The following is a 22,888-nucleotide window of genomic DNA, read 5'->3' on the forward strand; positions in this document are numbered from 1 at the left end:
AAAAAACTTGTGTTTCTAGATATAAAGAGAATATGCTACAATGATGAAATGGTCAATTTGAGAAGATATAATTATCCTAAATGTGCATATAACTATTAACATAATGCAAAAATACATAATCACTGCCAAAACTAAAGAGAAAAGAAAAATTCACAATCATACATAAAGATGTTAACAATCGTCTCTTGATAATTAACTTTTTAAAAAGCAATAAAACTCGCTAAGGGACATAGGAGACTTAAGCCCCCCCAGGTGACATTTATAGAACACTACATCAATAACTATAGGACTCAAGTACACATGGCATGTCTACCAATGTAGATCAAATGTTAAGTCACAAGCATCAATAAATTCCAAAGGATTGAAAGTAAACAGAATTGAGATCAAGAGAGAGGTCAGTCTTTTTGGATTCCTGCTCCAGATTTCTCAGTGTCTTGGTATTGAAATGGTAGGGGTGAAAGGTGAGAGTACAGGGACAGGACCCAGAGGAGCTCAGGTAAGAGTATGTGCAATGGGGGCCGGGCGCGGTGGCTCACGCCTTTAATCCTAGCACTCTGGGAGGCCGAGGCGGGCGGATTGCTCGAGGTTGGGAGTTCGAAACCATCCTGAGCGAGACCCCGTCTCTACTAAAAATAGAAAGAAATTAATTGGCCAAATAATATATATACAAAAAATTAGCCGGGCATGGTGGCGCATGCCTGTAGTCCCAGCTACTTGGGAGGCTGAGGCAGGAGGATCGCTTGAGCCCAGGAGTTTGAGGTTGCTGTGAGCTAGGCTGACGCCACGGCACTCACTCTAGCCTGGGCAACAAAAGTGAGACTCTGTCTCAAAAAAAAAAAAAAAAAAAAAAAAAAAGAGTATGTGCGATGGGCAAAGAAGAGAAAAGTCAAGGACGACCCCAAAGTGTCATCCTGACTGACTGGAAGAATGGAACTGCTACTTGCTGAAGTAAGGAGGACTGGAGCAGGAGCAGATTTGGGAATGGGGAAAGAAGCAAGAATTCAATTGGAGGACACAGAATATGAAGTTTTAATAGCTATTCAGGTAAAAACTTGGGATTTCCAGTTAAGAATTTGAGTCTGCAGGGTACAGGTTGAGCCTGCAAACAAATGACAACAACAAAGAGGGTCGTCAGCATATAACACATCAGTGGGGGGGGTTTTAGAAGCATTACATTGCATTTATGAAGGAAACTAAAGTTTCTGGGAATTAAGTCCAGTTTCGTTTCAACACAGGGTTTATATGCACATATGGAAGCATCATTCATCAAGTGTGGGGCAGGTGGGAGGGGGAAGGAGAGGGTGGGCATATTCACACTAGTGATTTTTTAAACACATATTACTTTCAACTCATCTCAAATTAGCACCCTAGTTGAGAACCTTTTCCCTGTAGTCTTTAGCCATAAATTTACATTGGAATCTAGCACAGTATTCCCATCAATTACAACTGGATAAATGCATGCAGAGAGATTGAGGTGGGGTATCTCCCACAAGGGTAACCCAGAGGCACGGGCCAAGAAACAAACCAAACTGCCAGCCTGAAGAGCAGGGCCTTACCTTGTGTTTTATTTACTGGCTGAGAAAGAAAAAAATAATCATAAATTGTAGTTTTGTTTCTCTCCCTACCCATCACATCACAGAAATTAAAGGAATGAGTAAACGAGAACTTCTGAAAAATTTATAACCATAGTTTAATATAATGATGCCTCAGAAAGATCAGAAACATCTGTTATTTTCTGGAAGAAATAAAATGCCAATGCAAATCATTTTCAAATGCAAATCCAAAGCACGCATAATTCTTGGTAACGCATGAAAGGTGTGTTCTACTAAGCCCCTTTGATTCTCCGGGAAGACTGATGGCGTAATTATACTCTGGAGAGGAGCGTTAAGAAACTGTGTTGAAACTTATTAAATGTGACATGCAGTGACTTTTCGATTTTGTTGGAAAAGTGTGCTTAAAAATAATTACATTTTCAATGGAATTTATGAATATCTTAGACCACTTAAGTGAACGGTGGAGCATTGTGCCGCAGCACGACGCCGTTGGCTCGATGAGCTCTAGTGCCCTAAGTGGGGACTCGCCGGCCTCTCCCGCAGGACTCGGCGCCGGACGACCGTAAGGCGCGCGCAGGTGTGCCTGTGCCCGCGCGTACATCAGTGGACAGTGATTACAAAGAACTGCAGACATATGGGGACACATGCGACAGCACGCACTTTACGACCTCCTCCCTTCCTTGTGGACTGGAACGCCCTCCTGGCCGCCGCTTCCCCCGGCCAGCCCTTCCCTTAGTGTGCCGCTAGCGCGGTCATTCTAAACGACCGGTCACCCCGCGCCCCGGAGGGAAAGCACGAGTGCGCCCTCGTCTTCTGCCCACAGCGGCCCCCTGGGAGCGCGGCCGTGCGCCCCCCGGCAGCCCGCCGGGCCTGGGCTGGGCCTGGCGCCGCTGCTCTTTGACCTTTGCACTTCCACTCTGGGAGCAATGACGATGGCGCACGCGCAGACGCGAGGCACACGTGGTCTCTGTGCTGCTGCCATCTTCGGTCACGTGCTTTTGCGGTGCTCCGGAGCACAGCGTTCTGCGCACCACGACGTGTGGGGTCGGCGCCACGCCGAGACGGCGCCAGGTGCACGGGTCTCGCGCACGGCTGCGCGGCCGGGCACTGCGCGTTGTGGCCCGGCCAGCACCGACTGGCACGGGCCGGAGGTCCCAGCGCCCGGGCCGCCCCGCGCGGACGCGGCTCACACGGTATGGGCCCACCGCGCGTGTCACCCGGGCTCCCTCGCGGCTCCCGCAAGGCCGCACTCCCAGGGCAGGGCAAGGGCCGTCAGCCCGGCGCGCACCTCCCCTCGGCCCAGTCAGACGCGGGGCGTTTGCTAAGGACTGGCCCGGTGTCTGCCCCGGTCCCGCACTCCTGCCCCGCGCCCCAGTCCCGCTCTCCTGCCCCGAGTGCCCCGGTCCCGCACTCCTGTCCCGCTCTCCTGCCCCGCGCCCCGGTCCCGCTCTCCTGCCCCGCGCCCCGGTCCCGCTCTCCTGCCCCGCGCCCCGGTCCCGCTCTCCTTCCCCGCGCCCCGGTCCCGCACTCCTGCCCCGCGCCCCGGTCCCACTCTCCTGCCCCGCTCTCCTGCCCCGCGCCCCAGTCCCGCACTCCTGCCTCGCTCTCCTGCCCCAAGCCCCGGTCCCGCTCTCCTGCCCCGCGCCCCGGTCCCGCTCTCCTGCCCCGCGCCCCGGTCCCGCTCTCCTGCCCCGCGCCCCGGTCCCGCACTCCTGCCCCGCGCCCCGGTCCCACTCTCCTGCCTCGCTCTCCTGCCCCGAGCCCCGCGACAGTCCAAGAAACGCGGCCCGCCGCCCCAGTCGGCCGATGCGCGCGAGGCCCGTCTCCCGGCCGCGGTCCCGCGCCAGCCGCAGCCAGCTCCGCCAAGGGCGGAATGAGGACGCGGCGACGACTGAGCGCGGAGTCCGCAGGACAGGCTGCTCCCGGGAGAGCGGACGTGACTGAGAACCTCAACAGCAGGGACTGAGAATCAGCCGCGGGAAGGCACAGCCACCCTCTTCTCCTGCGGAACAGGCGGCAGCCCTTCCTCGGCCTTGACGCGCCGTCGCGAGCCCGCACTGCGCGAGGGAGCCGCGGACGCGTGGCTGCCCGCCCCTCCTCTCCAGGGCCGCGTCAGAGCGCACCCCATTCTCCAGAGGGAGGCTGCGAGTTGGCCCAAGGTGCCACAGCCAATACAGAGAAAAAGCAAGATTTGAGCCCAGACCTGTGCAACTCCAAAAGCTATGCTTTTAACCTCCGTGTAATGACCTCCAGTCACAAAATCACAATAAAGCTTATATAGCTCTTATTACTGCCAGACTGTGTAAGCATTTTCATATATTAACTCAATTTACTACTCACATCAATTTATGAAGTAAGTACCACTTAACCCCTATTTTACAGATGAGACTAAGGGTCAGAGAAGTGAAGAAACCCAACTTGGTGTCCCTGAGCTGGCGAGGAGCAGAGTCAGCATTGACTCCAGGGCCTGTGCCCTTAACCACTGTGCCAGGTTAAGGGGCATCCCTGCTGGAAGAGTCCATGACGGAGCTGAGCAGAAGTCCTGGCACATCCCAGATACACATAAGCCCAAGGCCAATAGCTGTCTCTAAGTTAGGCTGGAAGGTGGGGTGTGGTTTTAGGGAACTGCGTAAAAGAACCTCGTGCTGCAGCTGTAATGTCGGGAGGAAAGCGTGCTGCACACGCGCCTTCAAAGCCCGCTGCTCCTTTGAACTGACACATAAACACCCGAGCTGCGCATGCCCGCAGAGCTCTGCACAGCTCCGCCCCTGCGTCCGTGCACCTGCCATCCGGTACTGCTGCTCCGTCATTCACTCATTGACAAATCCATCCCAAAATCACCCATAGAACAAGTCGCAAACTGAGAGTTCACAAAAAGGTTAACAATATCATTAATAACTGTAGCTAATAATAATGTCTGTATACTTGAAATCTGCCGAGAGATAGACTTTCTGTTCTCAGCACACACACGGTAATGTGATGAATATGTTAATTAGACAAAGCACTGAATATCGTTGTTTTGCATACATCTTACTTGATCTGTACTTTATCTTACTTCCTATTTATAGAAGTTGCAAACCATGTCCAATTTAACACAGATATAAATTTACCCTGTAAAAAGCTCTATTAATGTAATAGTCAAGATAGAGAAAAGTATTAAATAACAGTACAGGTTACATAGCTGTGGTAAAGACAATTCTGCAAGTGGGATGCAAATTATTGAGTCTTGGGAAAGGCTGATGTGGTAAAAAGCTTTTCAGTTATGCAGAAATAAGTAAGATCAGGCACCGCAATTTTATCGCCTAAGACTACTTAGTTAACCTCTTGGAACTCCCCCAATGTCCCCAGGTGTAACATGGTGTTAACAGTACCCCTCCTCCACTGTCATTCTGAAGACCAGGTAACATTGGGTATGAACGATGTTTGGCCCATCATACCAGTGTTTATTAAATATAATTTTGCTCCTCTCTTCACCAGCCTTTCTCCTTTAGATACTGGAGCTGTGACTTTTCAAAGGTTACAGAATGCTTTTTCTTTGTCTTTTCTGGCAAATGTTCAAGAACAAGAAGGTATGACGAGACACTTTCTAAAGCAGTGGCACCCACACTAGATACCACGAGAGCCGCAGGCCCTGTCCCCACAGAGTCTACCGTCTTGCAGGGGAGAAGGACATTAACAAAACATTCACAAGAATAAATAAAGGATGACAACTGTGATAAATGAAATGAAGGAGCATGTGGCAACTTGAGGGGGCCTCCTGGGGGACTAGACCCAGTCTAGGAACCAGGTAAGGCACCTTGAAGAGGAATGAATGGGAGACGACTAAGCCAAATGGGGTAGTGTGAAAACAGCATGCAGGCAGAGAGAACAACATGTGGTAATGCCCTGGGGCAGGAGTAATCTGGAAGAAATCTTGAAGAAACTTCAAGTAATCTTGAAGAATGGTTGTGTGGTTGAAGAGTGTAATAACATTGATCATAAGAGGAAGAAAATGGCTAACTATGGTAAGGTTGCCATGTGCCAGAGATTGGGCTAAGGACGTTAAGTGCACTGACGACTTTAACTCATATAGTGAAGAACATAGATGAGATGGGAGAGGTGGGCATGTTTTAGACCATACAGAGCCTTGAACACCATATTACAGATTCTGATCTTTGTCCTAAGACAAAGGAAGCCATTGAAAAATGTTAAGCAAGCAATTGACATGATCATATTTGTGATTTAAAGCTATTTTCTGGCTCTTGGGCAGAAGATATTCTGAAAGTGCACAAGGGAGTAAAGGGAGACCAGCCAGGAAGCTCCGTGGAAGTCCAAATGAGGCCTGAGGTTTAAACTGAGGTGATGGCAGTGTGTCGTAGATAGGACATATTTGAAAAATATTTAGGAGATAAAGTCAACACATCTAGGTGCCTAATTGGATTTGTGGGGAAGAAGGAGATGGACTTGTCAAGGAAAACCAGAGATATTTTGGCTTCTGCAACTGGATAGATAATGACAGTATACATTAAATTGGGAAAGTCTGGAAGAAAATGAGTTTGGTGAAGTCACGTTGAATTTGAGATATTAATGCTTTCGAGACATCCAAGAGGAACTATAAATAGGAAACCAGAAGTTTGGAAACCAAATGAAAAATCTGAATTAAGTAATAAATTATTGAGTCCCTGCCATATAGGAATATGTGGCAGTTATTAATTTGTTGTCTCTCAGCTCCAAATCAAATTTGTGATACTGGAGCTGGACCCAGACATTTCTCCTTTTCCCTTGGCTTCATGTTAGGCACTGCCAATAGAGGGCGCCGGAGAGACACTGCAAGACAGAGTGGGAGGAAGGGACTTCGTTCTTCCCACCTGTTGTGTTCCAACTGGCATCCAGTAGACTGATGTGCAGGGGGCCTGCTAGCCCTCACTGGTGCTCATGGATCAGGTGCAGCCAGTACCTCTAGCAAGTGTCTTAGCCACCCAGTGGGCTGCCTATTCTGGCAACAGTGCCTTCTCCAAAGATATCTGAATCATAGTCTTGGTGTAGGGGGAGCCTTCTTGTAAGTCTCTGAGTTATTTTCTTTGTTCACTCTCCCTCAGCCCCAGATGGAGTGGCCGTTTTGCTGGAGTTGCTACCTTCTCTACCTCCTGGAGTCCTTTTTGACTCCATTTAGTAGTTAACCTTTCTACTGATTGATAGTTCTTCATATTACATTTCCCCCTTTTGAAAACTGGCTCCTGACTGAACTCTGGCTGGTACAGAATGGTTGAACATGCAGAGCTTGACAAGATCACCTAGGGAGATAGCGCAGAGAGCTAAGTAAGAAGTCCAAATGCTCAGTCTTGAGAAACTCCAAGCTTTATTGCAAGTGTGAGAAAGCCATCCTTGCAAAGGAGACGCAGTAGGAACAGCCAGAAGAGTAGAGGAAGCCAAGAAGTGTGTAATATTATAGAAACTAAGATAATACTGCTTCAGTAAATAATAAACATAAGTCGTAAAGTGGAGTAGGTTTTCTTAAACACAAAAATATAAACCACAGGCATAGGTTGGTAATTATGACTGCATTAAAATGAAGACATTTATGATGTCAATAGAGATTTTAAAAAGGATTTAAAAAGTGAAATCACAAAACAGGAGAAAAATTTGTAACATATAAATGACAAAGAAGTGCCATCACAAATATATAAAGAACTACAAATAAATCAAAAAGACAGACTTCTAATAAAAAATTAACAAAGCTATGAACAGACACTTCAGAAAAGCAGAACCATAACTGGGAAATAAATATAGAAAGAAACTTCAACCTTATTAGTGAAGAAATGCAATTTAAAATAACAATGAAATATTATTTTCTGCTCATTTAATTGGAAAATATGAAAAAACTCAGTAATACTTCACATTGGCAAGGAAATAAAGATCTGATGCCTTATGTGGTATCTACTAGGCACATGTGGTTTTTGAACATTTTAAATGCAGTCAGCCCAAATTAAGATGTGCTGTAAGAGTAGAATACACACTCAATTTCAAATACTTAGTGTGAACAAAATAAGTAAAATATCCCATTAGTAATTTTTATATTGATTACACATTGAAATGATAATATTTAGGGTATATTTGGTTAAGTAAAATGTATCATTAAAATAAAGTTCACCTATTTCTACTTTTGTGATGTCACTACTAGAAAATTCAAAATTATATATATGGCTCACATTTGTCAACTAAATCATATTTGTTTACAACAGTGCTGATGTAGAGCAATGGGATTGCCTGTGCATGGCTTGTCAGAGTGTAAACTGATACAATCACTTTGGAAAACAATTGTCCATTATCTTATAAAGTTGGACATGTTCCTACTCTATGATCCAGCAGTTCTCCTGTGGAATATATCCCAGAAAAAGTCTTGCAATTGTGTGTCAGGAGACATATGCAAAATTGTTCATAGCAGCATTGTTCGTAATAATAAAAAACTAGGAACCATACAAATGTTCGGTGTCAGAAGAAAAGATAAATGAATTATGATATAGTCACATAGGGAACAGTAGTGAAAATGAATAGAATAGAGCTGTTCACAGCAGCATAGATGAACCTTAGAAACTCAGTCTTGAATGGAAACAGAAAACTACAGAAGAATATGTAAAATATGCTACCATTTTTATAAACTTCAAAGCCAATAAAAACTAAACATTGTATTGTTTAGGAATGAGAATTTACAGGAAAGGGGATGGAGTTGGGGAGGCATGTCCATTCTTCTGCTGGGAGGTGAGTTCATGAATGAATTATTTTCTTTTGTGTCCAGAAAGACACAACCTATAGTTATCTGCTCTTTCCAAAAACAGAAGGATCATAATAACCCTAGCAGAGCTATTTAACTAAAACAACAAAGAGAGGCAGGTATAGTGACTTGAGGAAGGAGTTACCATTGAGAAAGTCAAGATACCAAGTGAGGACTGTTTTTTCATGAAATGCTCTTACGAAAGTGAGGAGATTTGGGTAGTGGATCTAAGGTGGCATGGGTATCAGGGAGGACTTGATTTTAAAATAGAAGGCTCTTGAATATCAAGGAGAGGAGTTCTTCTTCTGGTGGACTGAAGAATTTTTGGTCAACCTTCCTGCTAAGAAGAATTATAACAACTACATAAAACATATTTTTGAACAACCCATTTGAAGGAATTATAGAGCTATAAAGAAAAGAAGGAACTGGAGGCCAAACATCCAGGAAAAAATGAAGCTCCAGGAAATCAGCTCAGCAAGTGGCACATGTCAAATCTGAGAGCAGCTTCCCAGAGGCTGATAAGCCAGGCAGGCTTTGGAGGAACTCACAGGTTTGGGGAGTGGGGACAAATACTAAAACCCAGAACCTACCAAAGAGGAGAAGTCTTGGCAAATGCTCCAGGCCTTCTATAAGAACACCAAAGAGTTAAACTCTAACAGTAAGTGTCAAACAGTTTTAGACCAGCCCATACAGGATTTCAAACTAGCTGAGTCTCTGTAAGGATTTAAGATAAAACATGATTCTGACCACTTCAGCCTGCGAAGAGCATGAAGGTAAATATTTCTGAGGAAATACAATATTATTCAAAGCCTCCAATTATCTCTATACTATTTCCTATATATAATGTCCAGCATCTAATAAAAAAACAGGCAAATTAGAAGACAGATATGTATAAAAGGAAATAATAGACAATATAAATAGACCCATAGGGTCACCAAATAGAATTATCAAACACATCTTAGAAATGAACTTGATCAATGTTTAAGAAATTAAAAGCTACACTTTGAGAATTTCGGTTGAGATTTGAAAGCCATTAAAGAAACTAATTGATAATTATAGAACTTAAAAGGACAATATAGTAAGAACTTAATAGTCATACTTAATAGCAGAAAAATAGACCTGAAGAGATTAAAAAAGAAATAGGCCAGAAGAAAATATTCAGGCTAAAAACAAAGACAAAAGGATTAAAAAATATGAAATATTGTCAGAGCTATGTGGGACACAATGCAATCTGAGTTGATAATGTGAGGAGAAAGAGAAAATGTCAGATGCAATGCCAGAAGACAAAATAAAAATCTTCCAAAACTGATAAAGCCACTAAGTCATAGATTCAAGAAGCACTAGCCACAAGCAGAAAATAGCCAGAACATTGTGCCCATACACATCATGGTTAAATTTCTCAAAATGAAGTACAGCATCCTAAAAGCAGCTGGATGAGAAAAACATATAAGCTTAAAAGGAGTAAAAAATAGTAATGACAGCTTTCTTTTAATCAGAAACAATGGAGGCCAAAAGACAAGAAAATCATATCTTCAAAATGCTGAAGAAAAGAACTGCTGACAGAATTTGATAACCATCAAAGTTATCATTTATAATCATTTATAAGACATTTTCAGACAAAGAGAAAGTGAGAAAATTTGTCACTAGAAGGTATACGCTAAAATAAATGCTAAATAAAATACTTCAGTCAAAGAAAAATAATTCCAATGAAAACTCTTAAGTGAAATAAAGAATAAAGAGTAGAGTATGTCAGTAAATATAATCAATGATCTAAGACTCTGTCTCAGAAACCTAGAAAAGGAACAGTAAATTAAACCAAAAAGTATACAGAAGAAAACAATTAAAAGGAGAATATAAATCAGTGAATCAAAAAGCAAAAACAATAAAAATTAAAGTTAAAAGCTATTTTTAAATTTTAAATATGGATAAATCAAGCAAGACCAATCAAGGAATATAAATGAGAGGGAAAGCACAAATTACCAAACTCAGAATTGTAAAAGAAGACATCACTACAGATCCTACAGACATTGGGAAAGACAATAAAATGATATTATGCCAATACACATGAAACTTAGAGATAATAATAGTCCTTCACAGATTCTTCCACAGCTTGACATATTTCCCAATTCTTTTAATGAGACCAGTACAACCTCAATACAAAAACCTCATAGAACCATTAAAATTATACTCTCTCTCCCTATTCTCTAGAAGAGTTTGCAGAGGATTAATATTATTTCTAAAGTTTGGAAGAATTCACTTATGAAACATCTAGACTATTTCTCACAAGAAAGTTTTATTACATATTCAGTTCTTTAATAGATACAGAGTTATTCTGATATTTAAATTTTCCCTGTGTTAATATTGGTAAGTTGCACTTTTACAGGTAGTTATTTTATCTGTTTCAAATATATTTGCTTAATGCTTATAATATCTTATGAAAAAGTTATCAACAAAGTGTTATCAAATCAAATCCCAGTATATATCACTTCATGAAGTGCGGTTTATCCCAAGAATGAAAAGTTGACCCAACATTTAAAAATCAATCAGTATAGTTCTTCACCTGATCAGAAAAAGGAGGAAAGCCATATAGCATGTCATTGGATGCAGAAAAAGCATTTGCTTAAATTCAGTTCCCATTCATAATAAAAACTCTCAGCAAATCAGAATAGAAGGAAATGTCTTCAATATGAGAAAGGGTCTCTACAATAACAATACAGCTGACATAATATAAAATTTAATTATAAAATAGAGAATGCTTTATGCTTGAGGGAGGGCTGATTTTGGTAAGTGTGCAAGTCAGGATAGGCTGGGTTATTCTTTGGTAATGACCAACCCTAAATCTCAGTGGTTTAGGACAGAAAAGGTGTCTGTCACACTCAAGCCACATGTCACTGCAGGCTGTCGGGTAGTTGATATGACGTCTGATCCATTTTGTTCTCACTCTGGGAACCAGGCTGAAACAAGTTCTATGATTTAAATCACTGTGGTTGCTCTAACATAGAGAGATATGAAGTGATACCCACTAGTTCTTAAATACTTCCTTCAAGATGTGATACATATCAGCTCTGCTCACATTGACCAAAACACATCACATAGCCCCATGTAACTCCAAGGGAACAAAGAGGTGTAATTTTTTTGTATGCATGAAAGAAAGGAACAGGATATTGATGAACAGTGATAATGTCACAAACCAAAGGAATGGGACATTTATATAAAGGACTTCACAGGTGGAATGCTTCTGGAAGATGAATCAGAGGCCAAAATCTTTAATGAATAAGGACACTCCAGGGACGTCACAAAAACCAAGGACTGAAAGGACAAAGATTCCAGGGTTGGTAAAAACATTGACCTCCAAGTATTTCCTGGTGGCTCTGGCTAAGGGAATGGCCTCCTTTAACAGCCTAATACAGTTTTTCTTTTCTTGGGTAGTTCAAGTATGCCTGAACTGGGAAGTCTCTTCTGGTACCCTAAACTATTTGTCCTCATGCTTGTGTGAACTAGAGTATCCCTTTAGAGTGTCAGGACCCTCAATTCTCTTTGTAGAACAGTTTCTTCATCTCTCTTTGCCTTTCTCAAAGCCCAGATTTTAGATAATTCTGTACTGCTGAGAATATTTTTTCCTTTCAATTCTCTCAGGAAAACGCATAAGCTCAATGATAGCTTATGCTGTTTGATCCTCCTAAAATACTGATTCTTTATCTCTTGAGGCATTTAAACCCTTCCCTCGAGACTCAACTTAAATCCTGCCTGCATCCTACCACTTACTCACTCCAGCCCATATCGTGGTAGAGCCATCCTCCCCTCTCTCTTTTTGCTGTCCTATAGACCTGGAATTCTATCTCATCCAGAAAACAAGAGAAAAACTTCTCTCTCAATGGGAAGAGGAGAGATGTCCTAAGTAAAGGGTGGGGAACATGTGGCCTTCTAGTTCCTGAAGTGTGGCCTTGACTAAATCCAACTTTACAGAACAAATCATTTTATTTTTATTAATATATTTTTGTTCATCTTTTATATTTTCATTTTATTTTTAAAATGAAAATATTTAAAATATCAAAGAACAAAATAAGTTCCAATGAAATAATCCTCCCAGATTGACCAGCACAATAAACTAAACTGACAACTGTTACACTCAGGATTTAGTTCTAACTACTAACCTGACTGGCACCACTACTGCATGTGGCTGGCTGATGAGAATTTATGGAGGTCAAGTACTCCAGTCTGTTATCAGCTTTTGACAACAGTGCACTGTGTTTCTGTTTGAAGTGGAATTTGTGAATAATTGCACAGTTCAACAATATTTTTTAATTCTGTTTGCTTAACAGCCCATGATGTCAAAGAAGACCAAGAGAAGGCTGAAGGAAGAAAACAGATTTTTTTAGTGAGGATTGGGAATTACAATATTATCTTGCTTCCACTAAAGAGAAGATAATTTCCTTGCTTTGTGGTACTGCAATATCAACATTAAAGAAATTCAATGCTCATCAGCACTATAACACTCATAAGGACCACAAATATTTTAAATTAGAGGGAGAAGCGTAAAAGATTGTATTGCAGAAATTAAAGGATGAAAAGCAAAAGCAAAGGCAATCATTTCAAGCAGCAATAAGACCTAGAAATAATGCCACTGAAGCAACTTATAAAGTAGCTTCCATACTAGGTAAAAAGGGAAGCCAGTCAGTGATGTAGAAATTGTGAAAGAATGTGTTGTGAAAGTTGCAGGATGCTTTAGACCCTGATAACGTTTCAAAGTACAAACAATTACCCCCTCAAGGAGAACCATTGACAGCATGAATTAACCTTTGACCTAACAGAACAAACTTCATGCAATACTTCAAAACGAAAAAATATATATTATTCAATCACTTTGGATGAATCAACTGATACTACTGACTTGGCACAGGTTTTATTCTTCGTTCAGGTCATAACAGAGATTTTCTTTGCCATGAAGAGTTACTCCTGTTGGGCACTCTTGCAAACAGAACAAGAGGAATAGATATCTTCAACAACTTCCAAGATAAACGACATGAAGTTGGACTGAATTTGGTAAATTTAGTGTGTGTACAGGTGGTGTACCTTCTGTGACAGGAAAACATGAAGGGTTTACTGCACAGAATAAAAAGTATTAACAGATCCAGATGCTCTCATTTCTTTTCATTTATCTTGCATTAGCAAAATCTCTGTGCTAAAGGTACTATTTTAAGTGACACTTTGCAACAAGTTATAAGTATTATTAACTGTATTTGTACAAACGCAACAGAGCATCGTCACGTGCTAAAGTTGAACATCAGGTATTCAGTGTGGATTTGCCCTCATTCTAAAGTGCATTGGCTATTGTTGGGACAGGTGTTAGCCAAATTTATCTCTGCGAGGACAAATAGTTAAATTTTATGAAGAAGAGAATCGGCAATGTGAATTATTGAAAGAAGATTTCTATAGGAATGCAGCTTTTCTGTGTGATGTCATGTCAAATCAAAATGACTCGAACATTTCTTTGCAAAGTAAAACTAAGTCTATGTATGATTTGTGGCAAAATATTCAAGCATTTCAAAAAAAAAGCTATCTTTTGTCAAAACACTTATTCTTCAAAAGGAAATTTCGGATGAACATTTTCCCCCATTAGCAGAGGTTATTGATCAGTAGGATGGCATATGTGAATCATTTGAAGAATACGCAGCTGTTACAGACCTATTAATTGGAGAATACAGTGAAAGGTTCACTGACTTGGAGATTCATGACATCACGCTCAAATTAGCATTTTGGCCTTACCTGGTTGGTTCATCAAGGCACCTAAATAACTACAGATGGATTTGATTGAGCTCTCAGTAAAGGAAATATTAACGTCATTGGTTGGTGGTAAGATCCAACTGAAATATGGAAAAATGAGATAGAATACCCACGCCTTTGGCAACATGCCCTAAAAATGTTTTCTTGCTTTTGAACTACTTATTGTTGGAAATCTATTATACATTCTCCTACCTAACCCAAATCAAGACTGATGATACTCATCTAGAGGACCAACTGAAGCTGCAAACCTCCTTGCTGCAACCAAACATTCAAATGCTTTCCAGCAGAAAGCAGACACAGCACAGTCATGAAAAGGCTAGTTAACTTTAAAATTAACAAATAGTTTTCATTTTTTGAAATTATTAAGTACATAGTAGTTAGATTTTTACAAAATAATGTACATTTTAAGTACATCTAATGGAAGTTTCTTGAATGTGGCCTTATTTTAGCTAAATTAATGTGGCCCACCTTCCAACATGAAAAAGTTCCCCACCCCTGTCCAAAGTCATGAGACACAAGAGTGTGATATCCACGAATCATTACAGGTTGTCATTTACACATGTCATAACTCTTTTCAGGAATTTCTCATAAGTTATCAGTGTGCCATGATTGGGAGTGACCAAGCTGCTGGCAGTGCAGGGTCCATTCTGCAGATCTAATTCTCAGCCCAAGCAAGTCTCAAGGGACAGGAGCAGGGAGGCCATTCTGATCTCAAGTCTAAGGAATGATCTCCAAACCATCTTTACTGGAAATAAATCTGAAATTCCTGTGGTTTTTTTCTTAATAGCTTCAGAACCCAGAGGAATGCAAGAAATTGACCTCCAATAAGTGATTGCTTCCATCTTTCATTCAGCAAAGAGCTGCTATGTGTCCACACGTGTAGATACATGAAGCAGTGACTGCTGCTCTTCGAGACTCCATACCCTAGTGCAGAAGATGGACATGGAATCAGTCAAATGAGTTAAGTGTCCCAACCTGTGTTCCAAGGACACAGTGATAATGGGTGCTGGAGTGAATGGTTTTTGTTTGTTTTCACCTACCTGCCCAGCATCCACTTGCCCTTCTTTTGTTGATACTCCAATGTCCTCGGGAAGACTTTTCACATACACCCTCAGTCCAAGTGCTTCACCTGGAGCCAGCTCCACACCCTGAATCCAAGGGTGGTCATGTGATCCAGCCTGGCCAATTAGAGCCTTTTCTCTCCCTGCTCACAATCTTGGGCCCAAGAAAAGCCCAAGACTTGGTCAGAACCAATCAGAATAGCCCCAGCTGGCACCTTATTTGCAACTATGGTGAGCCGATCCTCTCTGTTCCAGACTAGAGTTGAGAGGCTGTGAACGCAGAGGTGGTGGGAGCCCCCTGAGAAGAGAGCCTGCCCAAGAAGGTCACACAGAGGATAGTGGAGAATCCAAGAAGGAAGATCCCCAATATTATTTGGGAACCTGTTTCCAGCTGCACCTGATGAGGTTGACACATTCACTCATTCATTTATTCACCCAAAATTTATCAGGCACCTATTGTGTTCCAGGTATTGTTTTAGGCCTTGAGGATATGAAGTGAATAAGTCATGCAAAATCCCTACTTTTAAGGAGCTTGTAACACCTTAAGAGGAGTCAATCATATAAAATCCCTGCTTTTAAGATAGTTTCAACTGAATAGAAGAAGACATAACTAAGAATATAAGTAAAATGAATAGTATGTTAGTGATAATTGCCACAAAGAAAAATAAAGCCAGGAAGGGGGTTGGGAGTGACATTTTGAGATGGATCGTCAGTGAAGGTCTCATGAGACAGTGACACCTTCATGGAGACTTAAGGAGGTGCTGTGGGCCGTGGGGGAGGTGGCCTCAGGCTAGAAGAGCAGCTGCCAGGGCTAGGGTGTGAGGGTGCCAGGCATGTCTGAGAAGCAGGAGGGAGGCAAGTGGGCTGGGAGTGAAGGAGGCATGTGTGGTCCCAGAGGGTGGGGCCTGACAGGCGTCTGTAAGGAATTCGGCTTTGAGTCTCTCAAGGTGCGGGTTGTAGCTGCAGCTGGGGGGGCAGGGACTGAGCAGAGGACTGACAGGCTCTTTGCACATTTTGACAGGGTAATTCTGGCTGCTGCCCTGAGGTGACCCTGAAGTGGGATAAGAGCAGACAGAGTGAGGAGACCAGTTAAAGAGGCTGTTGTAATAATCTAAGCGAGAGTTGTGACCCCCGCTTTGCTTGGACCACGTGGTAGTGACAGAGAAGGTGAGAAATGGCCAGAGCCAACCGGTTCCCTTAAAAGCATTTCGTGTTGCTTTTCCTTCATTTGCAGCTGGAGGAGGCACAGCTAACGGGCCCTATTGCACCTAACCTCAGATTCCACCCACAGTAAAAACACCATTATTTTAGGTATCACGAAGAAGAAAGAAATCTGCCAATTAACCTGTGACATGGTTCTCACTTGACTTCCATGTTAACATCAACAGCTTATGGCCACCTGCCCACAATAAGTTAAACTTTTGCCCTACGAATGTGGATGATTGTGGCACAATTATGCAATGGCAAATTTTCAGGTGTAGTTGAGCATTGAAGTACTTAGAAATCAGACTTATTCTGGTCAGGTAGGTGTTTGCATCTTCTACTACCCAATAACTGTGGTTTGGAGAACCATGTTTGTTCACTGGACCATATCACTCCCTGCTTAAAATCCTTCAGTGACTCCAGAATGCATGTAAGATCAAGTCCAAGCACCTTAACATGGCCACTGGGCCTTTAAGACCAGCCTGGTATTCAGGGTTAATCTCTTGCACCTTGCAGCCTCATACCTCACATGTATTAATGGAATACTGAGTTCCTCCGCCCCCCTAAATGAGCCATGCCTACTCTTCACGATTTGCCTCCCCCTGAAATGTCTCCCCCCACCCAACCCACCACTTCTCCTCCTGCCATTTCTGCAGAATTCAAGTCTAAAAGGGAGTCTTCTCAGATCCCTCCTCCCTGCTCCCAGGGTTAGGGGCCCTTCTCTGGGACACCCCAGCCCCCTGAACTCACCCACATCAAGGCCCTTAAACACCCTGCACTGTCCAGGTGCTGTGCGTGCCCTGGAGCTTCGCCTTCACCCTCCCCACATTCCTGGTGCCCAGCACAGGGTGGGCACAGAAACATGACCCATAAACGCCTATGAAATAAATGAATCTGTTGGTGGCAAATAACATTGTTTTGCCTGCATAAGGAAATGAGAAATGTGCTGGCAAAATCAAACAAGTTAATGTGTCACTAGGCTGCAAGCCGGCAACACGAGGAAAGCCTCAACCTTGCATTTCAACAAGCACTGAAGCGACCATTAACCTTAGGCCCGATCTGCTTTCAGAATGAGATAACTATTTTGCCTATGAATATTATAAAGCACATTTTCTTCGATAAAGGATAGAAACAGTTGTCGATATAAGGGTGATGAATTTCCTCTGCAAATAAAAGGGAAAGATGCTAAGAAAATTACCAAAAGCATAACCTTGGACCCAGGCTAGAACCACAAACTCCCAAAATTGGGAGTGATGCTACATGGTGTTCAAACCATTACTGGGACACACAAGAACCTGTTAAACTTCCCTGCCTACCTCCCCTCTGTCCACAGCTGACTCCCCACCTTCCTGTGCTCCTTACTAAAGACCAGGAAGAGCTGGGGCCCCCAGAACCCCCAGAGCCCTGCACTGGCCCTTTACCGCGCTCATCAAGGATGGCCGTCCAGTGCCGCTAGAGCAGGAAGTCCTCTAAGGAAGGTGGCGAGCCTGACACAGCAGGTGCCGCTTAGCTTTACATTCACTGTTTTCATCTATCCTCTCGAGAAGGGCTGTCCCGGCGGCATCTGAGCAGCACCCACAGCCTTGGGAGTTCTAGAAGCCAGGATTTGTGCGCGCAGGCCTACGCCCTGGGTGGCGATGGCAGTTTGCAAGGCAGACTGCCCAGCCTCAGGGCCAGCTCTGCTTCTTACTAGCTGTGACGAGGACAGGTCTCTTCTTCAGCTATAAAACGGGGACAACAAAAGGACTTGCCTCACGGGTGCTAAGAGGATCCAACGGACACGTAGCACAGTGCCGGCACGCAGTGCTCAGATCGTCTCAGCCCTTAGCGGGGCACAGTGGAGACTGCAGAGGCAGCGTCGCCGGAAGCCGGCTTTTAGGGGCGGGTGGCAGAGCGCGCAGCATCTGCAGCTCTGCACAGCTTGCATGTGTGAGGCGCTTTCCACTCGCGAGCGGCTAAGCTTCACCCAACGCCGTAAGGTGATAGTGGTGCCGTAGTTCTCACCTCGAGGGAGAGCGAACTAAGGTTTCAGAAAGTTGCCGCTGACACACAGCACTGGGACGGGGTTCTGCTGGTCTAAACGCCGAGCTCTAGCGACCGGAGCAGCAGGGACTCGGGCCCGGAGTCTAGTGAGGCTGGGGCCTCCACCACTCCTCCCGCCGCTAGCCGCGCCCTCCTCGGAGCCAAGGAGTTTGGCCAGGAAAAGTTTCCCTAGGCCGCCGTCCCGGGTGAGGAAGGAGAGATGCACCCAACCTGCCCTGCACGGACCTAAACGCGTCGTGGACACGCGCACAGTGCAATCGGCCCCCAGGCCACCCCTTGCTCCCCCTTCCACACCCCCGGAGAAGGCTCTGGGTTCAACTCTCCTCTCGGAATCCGCCCCGCCCTAAAGGGCACAGACACGGAGCAGCTGCCGCGGTGAAAGCGCCGCGCCCGGCAGGGGTCGGGACTCGCCGAGCGGCGACGCGGCTGTGCCTGGGTGCCCACGGTGGAGCACGCAGCGGGCGCGGCAGAGGACGCGCGAAGGAGGGGTGCCCGGCCGTGCCGAGCGGGGGGCGGCGGCGCCCTGGCCCCTTACCTTCCTGGTTCTCGTCAAACGCGCCGAGCTTGTGGGAGTGGTTCCCGCCCATATTCCGCCGCGGCCGCCGCCGCTACTCGCCCGGCCGCCGGGTGCGGGCGCGGGCGCGGAGAGCGCCCCCAGCCCGGGCTGTAGCCGCGCAAGCGGGGCGGGCAGGGCGCCTCTCCTCCCGGGCGACCCTGGCTGCGCTCGCCCGGCCGCCGCGCCTCCAGCCGGTGCCCGCCCGGGAACCCGGAGCTCCGCGCCGGGCCAGCGTGCCGCGCGCCCCGCCGGCTGCAGCGAGCGGGCGGGAGCGGGAGGCGGCGCGGGGGGAGGAGGAGGGAGGAAGGGGCGGGCGAGGGCCGCGCGAGGGGCGCGGCGGGCGAGCGCAGGCCTAAGGCGGCCGGGCGGGGTGCCGCGGGCCACCGCTCGGCCACACGCTCTGCGCTGAGCGAGGGACCCGCCCCGAGGAGCCGCGACCCCAGCGTGGCTCAGCCAGGACGGCGGGGCGCTGGCGGGTGGTGAGCACCTTCGGCGCCTGAGGGGCGGCCTCCGGCCCCACTCCAACAGCGGGAAGTCACGGTCCCCATCCCAGAAGGCGGTGCACTGAGGTCCGAGGGCAAGCGCCCCAAGGGAGCCCAGGACGCACCGTGGGCCCTGTTCGCCTGTTCGCACTGGGACCGGGCAGTGGGGTGTCGACCAGTTCTCCAACAGACGCTCTTCCTGTTAGTGTTTCTGAATGTTTGATGAATGAAAGTCAACCCTTTGGGGCCACATCTGACCCCGTCATTGTACTTGGAGAAACTGAAGCCCGAGAGAGCAGGGCTTTGCCCAAAACCGTTCTCCCTGGGAATGGCGGGGCGTGGGCCTCGGGATTCCCTCAAACTCTGCAGCACCAGCGTCCGCTTTAGGGGCGAGGGTCCGCCTGTGGGTCCCCGGGCTCCCGCGGGGACCTGGGGAGCCGGGTGGGCGATACGCGCCACTCGGGCGTGGGGCGAGCGCGGCCACCGCGCGCCCCCAGGGTCGGGGGCACCAAGCCGCGCAGCCCCGTCGCCCCGCTCGCCGGCGCGGGCATCCGTGGCCACATCCTGCCATCTGCCGGCGCCGGGAAACTCTGCCCGCGCTTGGGCGGCAAGCAGCCGTGCCTCCGGAGCCTTGTCCTATCTCGCCCACACCCGTCCCCCACGCTCTCTCCCCTTCGCTTTCTTCCTCTCGCGGAGTGGGCCGGCATCTCTGCCTCACACACGCACACCTCGCAGGGCCGGCGGGAAAGCGCTGGGAAGATCGGAGCCAGGCCCAGCCGCATGGCCCAACAAATGCTTACGGCCCGAGCCACCTAATTCCCAGAGCTGCTCTGCCGCGCCCGGCTGTGCGCCGCCTGGGAGCTCTCGCCTGTGAAGCGGGCGGCTGGTGTGAGCTCGCAGGCTCGCTGCGAGGACGGCATCAGGAAATAGTTATAAAAGCAGACAACACTGTCTGGCATGTAATAAATAATCAATAAATATTACTTGCATTTCATTGTGCCTGCAGGCATTGATGGGGTGAAAGTCTACCAGCCCCGCGTAGGGGCAGGACAAAGGTGGACAGGCACGGGCTCTGGGCCCGCTCTGGCCTCATGTCCTTCATCTTAAAATGAGGCTAATAATAGTACCTTCGTCTCTAAGTTGTTATGAGGAATAAATGAATGGTGTTGGTCCCGAATCATAGCAGACACAACACACGTGTTAGCTGTGATCCTCAGTGACAAGCTGTTATGTAAATTTACTGTTTGCTCACAATTCTTATTTCTCTCCCTGTCCTCTCCGTGGTGTATGGGAAGAAGTTAACAGTGCGCCAGTTCTGAGTGAGCCCTTAAGAGACATCATTTCATCTCCCTGGTGTTTCTGCTGCCCCTGAACAGAGCTGGCCTTGGGTAGCCTCTGTTCTCAGAATGAGAGGAGCAGCTACAGGCCTAGAGCAAGAAAAATGTGTGCTCTTCTGAGCCACTGAGGTTTAGGAGTTGTTTGTTTTGCAGCAGCGTCACAGAAATAGCTGACTAATACATACATATATATGAGATACGCTATGATCTATGAGATATATATGATAGATAGATGATAGATGATAGATAGATGATAGATAGATAGATAGATAGATAGATAGATAGATAGATAGATAGATATGAACTTAACAGGCACACATGCCAACAAAGGCTATGGCTGTGGCGTGTGCAGTGGGGGCATCCCAGAGGGCTTGGGAACAGAGCAGGCTTTTGCAGCAGCCCTGAGAGCTCTGAGTCATGAGCCGTGTTCCTTCCCTTTTGGCCTTTGCTCAGCAGACATTTTCTGGACACTCAGGGCCAGGCCCTGAGCTAGGCGCTGGGGCTGCAGAGGTAGGTATGACAGGCTGTGCTTTCGTGGAGTTTGAAGCTTAGTTTAGTCTATCAGGGTGTGGGATGGCTTTGACGGGCGTAGCAGCAGGGGGACCCCAGCCTCTGAGGGCCGAGTGGCAGCACCTGAACCACACTCAGCGTCACAGGCGGCATCCCCGAGGGAGGTGCGTGAGCCGAGTGGGAAGGCAGGCAGGGAAGAGGAGAGGCCTGTGCACAGCCCCAGGCTGAGGGAGAAGGACACTGTGCAGAAGCTGGGAGAAGCTCCACCCACTAGACTCAGTGTGGGGTGCAGAAGGGTGGGGAACAGCGTGCCCACGTTGGAGAGCTCTGTGCATGGCGGCTCTGTGCCGAGGCTTCATGGGGTGTGTGGACCCTGGCAATCCCACGTCCTCTCCCCGTTCACAGAGAACGGGCCAGTCCCTGGTGTTTCCGTGGGTCGCCCCTTTTACCTTCACAGCAGCCCTGCCAAGTAAGGCTGCCACCACCCCCGCACCAAGGCAGACGAAGGCACCAAGAGGCTAAGCCAAGGTCAAATGGCTGAGGCAAGCATGGGCCAGATTTAAATCCAGAAATTAAACATAGATATCAAATATGAAATAAAGGATATGTGTGATAATTCAAAACAGAAGAGTGGCTATGTTGGGAGTTGCGAAATTCAGATTATTTTTATTCTCTTTTTAAGTGATTTCTGATTATTTTACATATTATTTTAGTAATCATTAAAAACAATGATAAGCATTTTTATTTTGAAAAAAATATTTTACAAACACTAAAATACATACACCTGATTGTGTGAGACATGCTTGTTTCACAGTTTATCACTACAATTGCTATATAGCATAGGGTGTTGGTACGATAGTTTCAATTTTATTTATGTATTTATTTATTTATTTATTTTGAGACACAATCTCACCCTATCGCCCCAAGTAGAGTGCTGTGGCATCTTCACAGCTCACCGCAACCTCAAATTCCTGGGCTCAAGCAATCCTCCTGCCTCAGCCTCCCGAGTACCTGGAACTATAGGCGCGCAGCACCATGCCCAGCTAATTTTTCTATTTTTGGTAGAGATGGGGTCTCACTCTTGCTCAGGCTGATCTCAAACTCCTGAGCTCAAGCAGTCCTTCGTCCTCGGCCTACCGGAATGCTAGGATTACAGGAGTGAGCTACTGTGCCCAGCCAATAGTCCCCATTTTACAGATGGAAAAGGGAGTCTTAGAAGTCAAATGGCTTGTGCCTAATGCCACAATTATTGCATTTGTTTCCTAGGGCTGGTGTCACACATTACCCCAAACTTGACAGCTTAAAACCATAAACAAATTATTCTCTCCCTGTTCTGGAGATCAGAAGGCAAAGTCAAGTTGCCGGCAGGGTTGGTTACTGCTGGGGTCTGAAGGAGGATTGGTTCTCCTTGGGTTGTGGCTGCAGAACTTCAGGTTCCGCCGCCTTTGTCTTCACGTGGCTGTTTCTTACTGTCTCCTTGTGTCATTTCCTACTCTGTCTCTTATAAAGATGTGTGCTGAATTCAGAACCCACCTGGATACTTGAGGACAATCTCCTTAACTACCTGCAAAGATCCTTTTTCCAAACGAGGTCATATTTACAGATTCT

The 22,888-nt window shown here is 46.1% G+C and overlaps 1 protein-coding gene across 2 annotated transcripts in view; it reads right to left on the reverse strand.

Moving 5' to 3' along the window:
* Nucleotides 1-19,212, reverse strand: part of LOC142861078 (serine/threonine-protein kinase 32B-like) — a 118,851-nt gene extending 99,639 nt beyond the window's left edge. For both annotated transcript variants that reach the window (XM_075992957.1, XM_075992956.1), the window contains exon 1: nucleotides 18,931-19,212. In XM_075992957.1, the coding sequence (XP_075849072.1) occupies nucleotides 18,931-18,982 (52 nt within the window). In that variant the 5' untranslated portion in view covers nucleotides 18,983-19,212. The remainder of the gene's footprint in view (nucleotides 1-18,930) is intronic.
* Between the last annotated feature and the right edge of the window lie 3,676 nt (nucleotides 19,213-22,888).

This window comes from Microcebus murinus, chromosome 16, assembly GCF_040939455.1.
Source record: "Microcebus murinus isolate Inina chromosome 16, M.murinus_Inina_mat1.0, whole genome shotgun sequence".
Lineage (NCBI taxonomy): Eukaryota > Metazoa > Chordata > Mammalia > Primates > Cheirogaleidae > Microcebus > Microcebus murinus.